Source organism: Protopterus annectens, chromosome 3.part0 (genome assembly GCF_019279795.1).
Source record: "Protopterus annectens isolate FY-2018-M chromosome 3.part0, PAN1.0, whole genome shotgun sequence".
Lineage (NCBI taxonomy): Eukaryota > Metazoa > Chordata > Ceratodontiformes > Protopteridae > Protopterus > Protopterus annectens.
The window spans coordinates 280890106-280905046 of record NC_056731.1 but is presented as its reverse complement, the minus strand read 5'-3'; the positions used below and the strand labels follow the sequence as shown (position 1 = coordinate 280905046).

Genomic DNA, 14941 nt, shown 5'->3' with positions numbered 1-14941 from the left:
ATTCAGATGAGCTCCCCAAGCTGTGTCTGAGGCATCTGTCGTTAGAATCTGACTCGCCTCTGGCCGGGTCACAGAGAGTCCCTTGTTTAGGTGACATTCCTGAGCCCACCACAAAAATTCCTTTTGAATGCAAGGTATTATTTGAATGACAGTGTCCAAATCCTGGCAGTGCTGTGTCCATACATTTTGAGATACCATTGTAGCTTCCTCATATGCAGTTTGGCATTGGGAAGTACCAGAATACAAGATGCCATGAACCCTAAGGCTTGAAGGACTGTCCTTGCAGTCAGCCCGGACTGATGAGATAGTTGATGGAAGTAAAGAGAAAGATTCTTTTGTTTGTCCGGGGTTAAAAAGGCCATCTGGGTTGCTGTATTCAGTCTCACACCCAGAAAGCACATGTCTTGAGAGGGTACTAGACTGGACTTTATTTCGTTCACAGAATACCCTAGGCATCTTAGCACTGCTATCACATATTCCAAATGCTGAAGAAGCACGTCCCTTCCTTGAGCCAGAATCAGGCAATCGTCCAAATAAGGATAGATTTGTATTCCTTTTAGCCTGAAGAAAGCTATTACTGGAGCCAGAACCTTTGTGAATACTCTGGGCGCAGTAGATAAGCCAAAGGGCAATGCAGAGAACTGATAATGAGAATTTCCAGCTCAAAAACGCAGATACTTCCTGCAAATTAGTCTGATAGGAACATGAAGGTAAGCTTCCTTGAGATCCAAAGTTACCATCCAGTGATCTTTGCCCAGCAGAGGTAGAAGCTGTTGTAACGTCAACATTTTGAACTTGGGAATGTCCAGATAAGTGTTGAGGATAGACAGATCCAAAATTGGTCTCCACGTGTTCCCCTTTTTTGGTACTAGGAACAGGCAAGAATAAAATCCTAGGCCCCTTTCTGGCATAGGAACCGGCTGAATGGCCCCTATTTGGAGCAACAGAGAAATTTGCTTGTGAGCCTCTTTCCTTTGTTGAGGAGGAATGTCTGGCATGCCTTTGAAAGGAGGCAAGGTATGGAAATAAAACCTGTAACCGTGGTGAATGATATCCAATACCCATCTGTCTTGGGTAATTAAACTCCAGTTTTCTTTGAAAAGTGCCAACCTTCCTCCCAAAGGTGCTGCCAGACGAGAAGATTCTGGCAGCTGAAAAGGCAGGTCATTGTGTCTGTTTACGAAAGGACTGACCCCTGCCCTCACCAGAAGACTGAGCAGGTGTACTCCCTGTTCTAGGCCTAAAAGAACCTTGAGCTCTGCCTCTACCACGTCTAGACCTACCCCTAGACTGGGAATCATAAGCAGGATATGTCCACCCCTTGGTAGGCCAATTTCTACTAAACTTGGAGGCTGAACCTGCAAAAATCTTTAACAGTCTGCATAGACTTAGCCTTGTCTTCCATTTTCTTTAGAACTGCTTCCACAGGCGAACCAAACAACACATCAGATTGTAAAGGAGCATCTAAAATCCTTGTTTTCACATGCTCAGCTAAATTCTGATCCCTCAACCAGGCGTGCCTGCGAAGAACCGAACCAGTGGCAGCCACCCTCGAAGAGGCCTGCACAGCATCAAAACCACATTGCAAAGAATGCTTACCCACCTGTTCAGAAACATGAACTAAATCCTGCAACTCTTTACACTCAATACCTTCCGCCAAAGCATCTACCTTAGACTTTAATTGTGAAAGGAGATAATTTTGGTATTTCAACATGTGAAACTGGCAATTCAAAGCTCTCATGGCCAAAGTGGAAGAAGTATACACTTTCTTTCCCCATCTATCCAAAGCCCTAGCTTCTTTATCTGGAGGAACAGGATTTTTAACAACAGAAGCCTTAACACCTTTAGGCCCCTGTGAAACAGTTTCTGGGTCTGCCCTAGGACTCTTAAAAAGATACTTATGAGCTTCAGGCACCCTATAATATCTATCCGGTTTAACTGGAGCAGGAGGCAAGGAGTCAGGGTTCAGAGAAGCCTCTGCAAAAACATCCTCTACCACATCTAGAACAGGAGGTATAGCTAAAGGCCTATGCTGGGGTAGAAACAAAAATTCCCTAAGCCTTTTCCTGGCATCAGAGAAATCCTGACCTTCCCATTTAAAATGCTCCCTCATGGAATGAAGAGTCTCTGAAAATGAAAAATCCTCAGGAGGAGAAGCAGAAGGAGTAGAATCATCTACATCAGAATCAGAGTAAGGGGAATACTCCTGCAAGTCTTCAGCCGAAGACTCAGAAGCATCCGAACACTGCTCAAAACTCCCAAGCTCAGGTTCCACCCTAGGCCTCTATCAGGAGGGGGCATAGAACCTCTAATCATTGTAATCAAATCTTCTGCCATCTTAAGCATATGCTTCTTAGGTACAGACCCTGAAGAACTAGGGGTAACACCTGAAACCAAACCTGGCCTGCCCCTGGGAGAAGCCTTGGAAACAGCAGGGGAGGGCCTAACCACCTTAGGAAGGGAGGGAATAACAGCTACCTGAGAAGCCCCTTCCGCCTGGCCTACCTCCTGAGAGGTCACATCTTGTAGTAATAAAGTCTCTCCCTGGGATTCCAAAGAAATGTCTGGCTGAACCTCTGGCTCCACCGAGCCCTCTAAAGAACCGCCGTCCGCACGGACGGTTCTTCCAGCCTAGGCTTTGCTGTTTTGTCCTTGCGCTTTTTGGAAGCGGCGCCGGAGCATCCGACGGCATTTTATAATTACACCGCTTCCCAAAAACTAACCTGGCACAATCTAATCTTCTCTTAATCGTGCGTTTGTTAAATCTAGCACAAGAGCGACAGCCAACAACGTCGTGCTCAGGCCCTAAGCAAGGTATACACAAGGTATGGTAATCCCTATGAGGTATCTGTTTCCCACAAGAAATACAGTTATTCACTTTTTCTGACATCCGGCAAAATACTGAGGCAAGAAAAAACCAAAATATTCCCCAACGGGATACTTAGCCAACTTGGATTCGGTCTGAAACTCCGACTTCGGAAAATCTCAGAACGCCAACCTGCACTTGCAAAACTGCTTCTGCATCGGACCATGCGGCAAAAAAGACTGAGGATATGACGTCGGTCATGCGCATTTGTACCCTGACGTCCTGACGTCAGACTAATGCGCCTTGACCGACGTCAGCCATATACTTTGGTATTCGGGCCGACTGGGACAGCGGACTACCCAAGTGTTAGGACTGCAGCAATGTGGTATGAAGAACATCATCTGCATAACAGGTCAGACAAAAAAATCTGTTGATGCAAACAAAAAGTTGGAATTAAACATTCAAAAAAAGTTCATGCATACTAGATGGGAGTAACAGTTTTCTATTATAATGGCTACTATCTTCATATTATCATGGAATGTAAATGGCCTTACAGCTGTAGACAAAAAGCAGAGAATATTACATTAAGAAATATAGAGTGCAAATATCAATGTTGAGGGATACACATTTAGCTAGAAATGAGCATTATGAATTTGACATAGAAAGGATTTCAGGGTGGACATTAAGCAGAATGTCAGGGATTTGTAGTAAATAAGGGTTTTTTTAGTAGGGGAGGAGGATTATACTAGTGTGTATTGGTATCCCACTTAAAACTATTATGGAACTGAACATAATTTTAGGAGAAACAACCAGCTTTCAAACAAGGCATATTATTTGCAACAGTGAAGATGTATCAGGGGAACCTAAAAGTTAAAATCTAAAACAGGGGTAGATTTCTGAACAAACATATGAGAATATCTCTTATGGAACATATGAAGTCAGTAGTAGGAACGTAGAATTTGCATACTACTCTCAAAGGTATAGTAGCTGGGCTAGACTGGATATAAATAATATTTCACGGGTCTATATCACATAGTCGAAGTTCCATAACTCCTAACACCTAATGGTCGAACCATTATGTTCGAAGTAACAAAACTTTTGACTACAGAAAATAAAAAACAATGGACAACAAAATAAATTGTTGTAAGCAGGAGGGCAAGCCCCCCTGCACCACCACACTATGCCAACTCCGAGATCGCACCACACTGAACAAAATGGAAACCTCTGCTTATGGAGATTTCCATTCAAACGCTCGAACATTTACAAATTCTAACTTATGGTCTCGACCATATGTGGTTTGAACTTGTAAACGTTCGACTAAGTGATAGGAACCCATATTTCACAACAGCATGTATATTTAATAGAAAGCTTTGACACAAATGGTGCGTTCCTACTTACTTGTTAAAAGGAGGGGAATAGGCAGTGGAAGTTATACAAGAGTTATTGGGAAACAGAAATTTCTTCAGAAGAGATAGTTAGTGGCATAAATGGAAATTGAGTTTACAAACAGAATATAAATAAAAGACAAATATACAGAGGAAATAAGTAATAGGAATTATTTAAAGGAGTTGAAAAGGTTATAATATTGCAGCATGCAACAGAATCTCACAGAACAGAGATAGGAGTAACTGCAGACTGTTAAAGGGAAATAAGGGAGTATTTGTTTAAAATGCATGAGTTTAGAAAGGCTGGTATTAAGCATTAGATCTATAATTTATATATATATATATATATATATATATATATATATATATATATATATATATATATATATATATATATATATATATTTTTTTTTTTAGTTGACATGATAAATACTATATATTTCAGTTTTGTTACGTCCATCTAATACAAAATAACAAGTTTAATAAGTATAATAATATTCAGCTATTAAGTATTTATTAATTCTGATATGGAAAGTACTTTAGATCTGAATATTGCTTTTCACTAAGGATGTGTGCATGTTTTTGCTTTATAATAGTGATAGTCTTGCAACATGTATATTTGGACATTGTTTTCTATCAAGGCAGTGAATAGGGACGTTATTTTATATATTTATATTTATATATCTAGAGATTATTTAGTGAATAATGGACTCAAAGGATATAAAATTATAATGTGCAGCTATGCATTTCTGTGCTGACGGAAGCAGAGTTGACAAAGTGACCATGCTTTTGGCTGTGTCAGTAATATTTTAATAGTTTGGTAGTTACAGATAAGAATTGCTTCATATATCTGGAAATGTAGATAACTGCTAAAGAAGATCATATATAAAAATTCGAGCAAGGTGACCTGTTAATTAAAGTTAATTATAGTAAGTTTATATATGACAAATAAAAATAAAACAAATGCTCTTGAAATTTTTTTTTAAAAAGTTAGTATTACACTTTGGCCACTGGATGGCAGCAAAGTGGAAACAGGGAAGCTATGTAAAACTAAATTCACTGGAATAATACATTCGGCACTTATAGCCAGTAAAAAACTAGGCAGAGAAGTGCATATTAGCATATAGCTGAAGTAGGATGGGCCAACATAGTATATTAGCATATTTCTGGCACCAATTTTAAATCATAGCTATTGGCTACTTAGTAGTGCAAAGAAAGATTACTGGATATTCTAATAAAGACTAAGAATGAATTGACATGATTGGTGTAGAAGTTAATTGATTTTAAACCTTATTGGTTAGTTTTTACTATAAATATTAGGCATTGCTACCAAAAGATAATGATCTGAAGAAGGCTAAATAGCCGAAAGCGCTTATCGTTTTACCACTATGGAATTTTAATGCTGTTTTTACTTTTTCCATTAAATTTGCTTGCTGTCTGACACAGGACTCTATCATGGTGGATTTTTTGCTGTGGTGGAATACCAGAGGTTTTTTCTTTGTTGACATAACAAAAAGGTTGTTGTCAAATGTAGGGAGCTTGACAATAAAGATAACCAGAAATTCTGTACATGTATATTTCAGAAATTTTACTGATTCATAGGAGGTTATTAGGCTAATGGCCCTAGAGCATCTACAAGCCTATCTGTGTAAAAAAAACAGATTACCCTTATTAACCATAGTTCAGTGGACATTCTTAACAGAGCAATTCTGTGATCAGCACCAACTGCCCCTGTCCATGATGGACATAGGTGCCACACCCTGAGGTGAATTTATGGTCATCCATCCAGTTGTCAAGATTGCACTTGAATAGGGTCATCTGCTTCACATGGAGTGGGAGCTTATTACAATAAGAGTGGTAATTGCTGGAAGATATATCTGTCTCTCCAGCATGTTCTGTTAATGTTGTAAACTAGGTTGAGACCCCTGGAGCAAGTTATTCTTGATTCAGTTGATTTGCGGATGTGCAGCATTTCCATTAGGGCAGGGTCCGAGACTGCTCTGTAGACCAGGCACAAATCATCTCTCAGCAGCCTGTATGATAAACAGTACAGTGACAGGGCAGTGACAGAGCTTTATTTCATGCTTTGGAGGCCCTGAATTCTCTTGGTTAGAAACCTCTGTGGTCTTTACAGTTGCTGCAGGTGTCTAATGAGATAAATACAGAAAAGAGCATTGTACTCAGTTAGTGGTCTGATAAGGGTCGAGTACAGTGGAGCTATAACCTCCCTGGTCTTGGATGCAATGCCCTTATTTATGAGATGTTCAATGTAGACTGCTTTTCTTACCACTACTGACACATATTGATCGAAGTTTAGGTTGCTACAACCCATGTTCCCACATCTCGCATCACTGCGTTTGAGCTTAGAGGGGTGTTATCTATATCATAATTAGCATGGACTACCTCTTTGCCATTTTTTGTGTTAAGTTTTAGTCCGTGAGTTAGGCACCAATCATTTGTCTGTGTCAGCCATTTCTGTAAAATGCTAACCTAGTTTTGGGACTCTTCATCGCACCCAGTTTACAGTCATCTGCAAACTTGGTAAGCCAGACACCATCTACCTTTGCTTAGACTTCAGAGAAACAGATTCCAAACAGTAGAGGGGCCTAGCACAGATCCTTGTGGTACCCCACTTGTAACTGATCTAATGGGGAAATCAAGAAAAGGCAGAAATGGAAATATTTATGGAACAGTTAATTATGCCAAGGTTAAAGGAAGATGAGGCTCAACATTTAACAGCGAAGAGGAGGCTCAACAATTAACAGCTAAGACAAGAACTGGTGATACAAAGATGGTAATGCACAAGCAAACAACAAGGAATTATCCAGGAACAGACAGCATTCCTGTGAAGTTTGGAATTTGTGAGGGAAAAAAGTGATAAAGACCTGAAAGGTTGCGTTTAACAGTATTTTAAAAGGAAGAGGGGGTAGCAGCATCTTGGAAGAAAGCTGCAGTGGCTGCATTACCAAAAGAGTGTAAAGACCCTTCAGATGCAGTTTCATATAGAGTAATTTCAATTTTAAAGATTCACTTAAGTGTTTATGCCTATACTAGATAAAAGAATGACAAAGGGGTTGCCAAAGTTGATAGACCTAGATCAATTTGTTGTTGTGGAGGGGAGGCAGATATTTGACAACAATAGAAAACTGATGAGCTAGAGGGATGCTAAATACAGGAAAATGTCATAAAGGTTCATGGATGTTGATGCAGAGAAAGCATTTGATAGAGTCCGCTGGGATTTTAAGAGTGGGACAAGGGCAGAATTAAGCCAACACTGGAATGGAGAAAGGCAATATTGCCAATAGGGTTGATTGCAAGTAGGGTTGTCCAGACAATAGGTAAGATGGTGCCTGCAATTTACTAGACAAAACTGGCATAGAAATCAAGGTACTGGGAGTAAATAATTAAGGATGGAAAGGTAACAGAGTCAGATGAAGACTAGCAGAAGTTTAGACTACAGGTTTGAGGCTGCCTTCCTTCCCAGGAATTAATAGAGTAAAGGCAAAGAAAAGGGGTTCTAAATGTAAGACCAGCTCTGGTAGAGTTTTGAGCTGAGTTTAGAACAGAGGCTGTTGTTATAAAGGGGATGATTTGGGGATATAAAATAGTCCATGATAACTATAAATATCGATCACAGAAGTTTAGAAATGATTTGGAAGAGACTCTGGAAAGGTAATTTACAAGGGAACAATGGGAGAACATTTGTTTGGCATGGACAATTCACCTTCCTTTTGATAACATTTGTATGGTTCCCAAATATGCAACAAAGTCCAGAAGATTTAGGATTTTTGCTTGAAAATGTTTGCATAGGTATTCTTATACCTCATGCAGACTTCAGAGAATTTTTCCTCAGGTAGACAGCAAACGCTAGATGTGTGATGGGAAAGACGGAACTAACTAGGAGCATGTTTTTTGGGAGTGTAACAAGTTTGCAGATATAAAAACATCTCTACAAAGTAATTGCCAGAAATTTTAAGGGGAGCACATGGTTGTAATGACGTGTTTGAGCGGACACACAGGATCTGAATTGTCTAGATGGAGTTAGGTCTTACTAAGTTTAAAGGTATTTGTCTGAAAAAGCAATTACTAGAAACTGGTAATCAAAATCTAAACCAACTGTAATTGAAATACTGAGTATTGCAAATGAGATAAAAGAATTTGGAGGTGGGATCTTTAGAAAATGGAAGGAGCTAATTACATAGAAATAAATGAAATTTGTAGGGAAAAAAACATACAGAATAATGTTCAGGAGAAGGAATGAGGTTTAAGGGAAGGCAGGAACTGAGCAATTTGCGTAATGCTGGAGTTAATGATAACTGTTATAAAGAAAACATAAATGTATATCACATAAAAATAATTATTAATGTATGTGTACCTATATCATTCTGTAAACTGTAATTTAATAAAGATGTTAAAAAAACACGTATGTTGTCATACTATTCTCCCAGCACACTGAATAAGTCAGCATTTTTTTTCACAATGACCTGCACAGATGGGCTGAGCTGCACAGCTCAACCATTTAGTGATTTACAGTCACTGACATTCCCACAAGTGCAATTGCTCACAAACTGGGAATTTACATGACTATGAATCACTCATCTATAGCAGTGCTGCATTGATCAACTGAGTGCCCTACCAAAAGTGCAAGTCCTGGCAAACCAAACACACTATACAGTACATTACACACACACACAAAATTTATACTGCACCCATCCCAGGCTATTGGACAAGGAAGATAAGCAGAACAGAACTAATATACAAATTACCGCTCTGCTCTACCCATCCACCCCATTCAACAGCATAGACCACACACAGGCTTACAGGTATACACTTTGCACGGGCTAACACTTGTAGACCAACTGACACACTGTCCCTATGCAATCAACACACACACACACACACACACACACACACACACACACACACACACACACACACACAAACACACACACACACAGACGTTCCCGCATACACATTCTCTTCTACCTATCTGAATCAGCATTTGGCATGAGGTGAAGTTGTGCCATTTCTCCTATGAAGATTCCTTGTTGCTGAAATACACAGATGCACATTGCTTGCTAGCAGAACACACTTACCTATTTTCTGCACTGCTCTTGAGGACAACTTGCAAAGTACACAGTGAATAGCTTGTGTACTACACATGCTTAACTGTGTAGTGCAAGGTGCTTCCTGTACATTGGCCTCATTTGCATAGGCCCCATCCTAAGTACAACCGTTACATATGGTACTACAACACTCACTGTCAGGTAGCTCAGAGCTGCACTACTTGATAGTCATCTATCTATGAATCAGAACTAGCTTGCTTGGTATGCAAGGCAAACTGTGCATACTAGGCAGCTTGTCTGTGATTACTACACAATGCATCCTAGCTGCATTTTATCTACCTACAATGGAAGCTTCAAAAGGCTAAAATGGAAGCTGGTTTCCTCATTCTTGACTATAACACTCCACAGTTGATGACAATGGATTCTTTTCTTCAATAAAGCAATTTTTAAAGTACTTTTTTATGTCAAGTACTAGACATGGGGGAATGGATATGTACCACTTCCTCCCTCCATCCATATGGAAACTGGGAAGCAGACAAGAGAAAATGCATTACTCTAGAAACAAATGTACAGAAAACTAGAAAACTGGAGAGTTGTGTTTTATTATTATTGTCATTGATAAGTTAATTTATAATGATAGTATTACTACTAGAAGAACTGAAACTATCAAAGAACTGAAACTATCACAACAGGTGCCCACCAGTGTCCTAGGTATGGTGGTGGTGGACGTTGATGGGGATGAAAGACTTCACCAGTGCTGTAATGTATGGTGGGGACAGTGCAAAATGTCCAAGAAGTTTTTAGTTATATAGGAAACACAATGAAAGTATAAAGGACAAAACTGCTTCCTTTTAGGGCCAGTGTCAGGCTCTATATATGGATGAATAGACATTTTTCAGATATTAATACACAGCATACAGGTGAAGACACACACTGTACACAGCAAAATTTTTTTGTTTTAAATATTATAACAACCTGGACTTATGGATAAAATGGAAGGATGGTTCGATTTATTACGACTCAGATTCATGGTCAGGCTTCCATGGGCACTACAGAGTCATCATTATCATCAGAATACATAGTAAGGGAAACAAAATAGGTTTATTAGGGCAATACATTTTATTTAAAATACTAAGGAAAGTGATATCCATATTTTAAATTTGACAACGACCATTTCCATTACAGTGATAGACAGTGGCTTACTGTGGAGTTGGACATATCACGTGCCATTACTGCTAAACGTGGAATGCATAAGTAAGGCATGGAAGGACAAATGGTGATGGAAGAAGCTATTTTTTTTTCACAGTGAAATAGCCGCAATTGCAGTTTAAAGGAGATATTTTTTTCACTACTGGGATTGACAATGGTGGATTACATATAAGCTAAAGTAAAAAAATGTGGCACTTGATATTGAAGGAAAAGATATCCCATGATCATAAGTCTACTTCAATTCCAGAAGTAGTAGTCAGAAATGTGGCCTGGGAGTTGTGCAACCTGCACTTAAGATTTAAGCAATTTACCCATAAGCATCATGAACATAAGCAGAGTATTGCTAGACAGATATTACAAGAGAGCTTTATTTGCAGACTTACTTCTACAACACTAAATCATCATCTGGCAAGCAGCAGTGAAATGCCGTGCCATGACAGGTACTGCACTTCAAAATAGAATACTGTTTTCTCAGTTATCATTGGAGGGCAGAAGCAAGCTTACAAACCCTGCAAGAGTTAAAGGAACCTGTGGCAGCAAGGCAATGCATTGCTTCCTGTATATTCACACAAATCAACACCAAAATATTGTGGGTCATAGATCAATCTAAACAACGAAAAAGTTTACTGAATGTGTCATCATTTAACATGAAATGTCATTTAAATATCTAACAGAGAAAACACAATGCTATTTACGATGATGCTATGTACTTCAAAGCAAAAGTGGGTAGTGGCGATTGCTGATATATTAACTCTGTTCTACTTTGCTTCAGCAGCAGAAATGAATGCAGCTCTACTATGTATAAGCAAACATCTACATTTACCATATGATGCTCAAAACATGTCAAGAGTCAAACAAGTTTAACTTTATATTAAAAAAAAAGCAATGTTCAAGGTGTAACACAGCTGTACCGTGTTGGAACTGGAACCTCTGTGAGACCTGTCAGGAGGACAGCCGGAGACAGTCTAATAAATGCAATGATTGGTGTTTCTAAAAAGTCCACTTCTCCCACCAGAACATTTGATGCTTCTGCTCCTGATGGTATTTTCTTCATGAAACTCATATCAACCTGAAACAACAAAGATGTTACAAAATGAACGACATATCATGTTACGTTTCTGTTGACCCTAAACATAGGTCCAAACTAAGAAAGTCAAAATGTTTTCCAGTGTGTTACCCTTATTTTTGCTGACACAGGGATGATAATCCTTCAAGTGTCAAGAGTTCTAAAAAAAACATCTTTCAAAGTTGCGCATCTTTGAATCCCTTTAACTGATGCATAGTTTAAGGCTGGTTTACTTTAAAAGAACTACGACATTCCATTTCCAAAAAGTAATGCATCCTAGAAGTCAGATCAATTACTACAAGTAGTAGTTTAGAAATTGGGTAGTAGAATGGAGGAATAAATCTTCAGGGCTGTGGAATTATACATACCAGTAAGATTCAAGTCAGAGTAGGAAATGGATGAAGTAATCACTAGAAAATGAAAGGTGATCAGAGCTGGTAAAACATTCACTTACAACGTGGAAATGGTTTTAGGATGCCAGCGTTACAGAACGTGACCTACATAGGTCAGGCTGAGACCATGCAACAAAGCCATATTCACTGATAGCACAAAAGCTGTCATCTTTATTTACAACCCAAAAGAGTCACACCTTTCTCCATCTACATATAATGAAATAGGAAAACAATGTGGTTAAGAAAGTCCAAGGTGCCACACAGCCTTAAACTGCAATTCCTTCATAAAATATTCAGCAATAAGACGCTAGAGTATCACCAAAGGTATCCACAAGACAGAAGAGAAAGTGAACATATTTTCAGTTACCATTTCTCTACAGATAAAACAAAGCACAAGTAAATATTAGAATGTTCACCTAAGGCACATAACAATATAGAAGACTACATTCAGAGTTTTAAAAAAAGGTAGCTAACCAAATAAAAAAAATGAATATAAATGGAATGTATAAACATTGGCAGTCAAGCTGTACTAAAGGAAATTGGCAAATGCACGATTCTTAATAAACATACACAACAGAGCTCAGATCAAAATGCTGCGACTCAGAAGCTACATCACTCAGTACATTTTTCCTGTCTTTCTCCAAGATAAGACACAAACAAGTCAGTGTTGTCTGCATTCAAGAGTCATGTTGACTCAAAATTTTCTTCAGATTTCTTATGTGCCTTCTCCTACAAAACAGTTTCTGTTAGTTAAAATCTCACTTGCAACACATCTTCATCATTCTAAAAATAAAACAGTCACATTAAAAATAGACAATTAAAAGTGGAAACATCAACAAATAAGAACCTGGCATATCAATGAATTTTCCTAGTATTACATCTGGTTCAAGTTGATAATGTATTCAATGCTTGGATGCTAATGTAATGTTAATTTACATTCTGTTTTTTAAGGCAGTTTTCCAGGTTTTCTGTTTGGTTAAAGTCTGTAGGACAATTTCTTAAATGGCTAAGATAGCCTCCACAGGGACCCCCCAACATGTTGGGGGGTGGAAGTCTACATTAATTATGAAAATCTATTTGCAGGCAAAATGTTTTCCTGATATTTTTGTGATACATTATGTTAAATGTCTACATGTCAGTCATTGAAACCACACAAATACAAACTGGTTATAAAAAAAAATGCACAGTGAAGTGTCATTTATCTGAGTACATATTGTGTGGGTAAAAAAAAAAACAGCTAAAAACTAAATTAAAAGCAGACTTAAATAAATTGTTCTTTCTACCTTACTGTGCACACAACTGTTTCACATGGAAAAACTCAGTCTCAATTTGCAACAATTAAGGAAACCTCAATATCTTTCTTTCTTTTTTGTTCCCGGGAGGATCACTGACAAAGTCTAAGAAATCACATTAAAGAATAATGACTACTTCAATTGTCAATACATCTTTCATCAGTTAAATCAGTTTTCTGGAATTCCACGTTTGCTTATAAACCTAAAGCTGGCCTCCAGTTTTATTTAAAACTACTTGTATACTCAACTTTTTATACCTACTTCTGTGCCCCTTTATTTTCTGTGTAGAGTAAGAGATTACAGTCCACCATATGAAATAGCATTAACAAATAAATTCCCATCTCTGTGATGCTATGGCATCAATTAACTGATCAGTGCTTTTTTAATATCGTATTTTCCTCAGGGATTTTCAGATAAGCAAAGGTCATTGAAGGATAAAGAAAACTTTCATTCTTCTCTGCAAACCACTTTCTGTACAGAGGTTTTCTGATGCAGTGCAGCATTTAAAAACGAAAACAAATTTTACTCTGAAAACTAAAAATGTATAAATAAATACAATGTAAAAGGAAATAAAATAATTGGGTGTAGCCTGAATATTACAAGAAAAAAGTATGCAGAGGTGTGTTTGTCCTGCAATCCTAAAGGGCAAAAGGCTATGAAATATTGGCAAAGAGAAAACTCTAATGCAGCTGGGAATACATTTATAGAAGGCATGACAAAAGGGGTAGTAAAAATGGCTTACTAATCTTACTTTACTATCTACACTAGTGTTTCAAATTATGAGCAAAATATACACGGCTCAGTGATACCGAGGGATGGAGCCTTGACTGCGTCTCAGGCAACTGCAGTTTGATCAGGGGGCACAGCAATGGAGGAGCTAGGCAGGGAAGGAGAGGAATAAAGGGGCTTGGCGCACAAGATTCTGCCGGGAGAGGAGATGAGCAAGAGCGCTTGGGAAGCATACGGCACTGTGCGATTCCTTTGGTAGACAGCAGGGAAAACGCCTCCTGTACACTGCAAGCAAACAGCCCTACCCACTTTCTCCAATATCCCTTGTGAAAATGAGGGATAACCAGCATGAGCATCTCACAGCACCCCCCCCTGCCCATGCATACTGGGCATTCCCGGGGAAAGACCTGAATGACCACAATGATTGCCCTTTTCAGTCCACTCATATCCTCATTGATGAGGGAATGAATCTGTCAGCTGGCTGAGGGACGGCTAAAAATTCACTGTCAGTGAGGATGGCAACAAATATGAAAAAAAAACTGCATACAAATGGCATGCTGAAACAGTACAACTAAAAAATTATCACTGGTCAAGCAACAGTCACAAACTGAAATTCACAGTACAGGAGGAATTTATGGATCCTTTACGTGGTTCTTCAGGGAAGCTTTTCTGTGTAGTGAAAAAAATGTTTAGCCTTCCCCCAGCCAGCTTGTATTTATCAGGCTGTGGATGGTAATTCATTACTGAAACTACGCAGAAATTCCTTAAGATTCCAAGAGCAGGAAAAGTTATTTCTTACACTTATTTCATTGAACTGTACTTCTGAAATGCTTATAATTGTGCTATACAGTTAATCTACTACATTTTGCACTGTTATAAAGCTTTTTTACTGTTTCACTGCATTTATATACTGTTTTATACTGTTTTAACTGTATTTTTCATTGCTAGATACTGTTTCATTACTCTAATTGCATGTTTACTGAATTACTTAACTGT

At 38.5% G+C, this 14941-nt stretch overlaps 1 protein-coding gene across 1 annotated transcript in view; it reads right to left on the bottom strand.

Moving 5' to 3' along the window:
• The window catches only part of SLC4A7 (solute carrier family 4 member 7), a 1497737-nt gene that overhangs the window by 435119 nt on the left and 1047677 nt on the right, over positions 1-14941 (bottom strand). The window contains exon 9 of the mRNA XM_044064760.1: positions 11378-11535. Coding sequence (XP_043920695.1) covers positions 11378-11535 — 158 coding nt within the window. The remainder of the gene's footprint in view (positions 1-11377; positions 11536-14941) is intronic.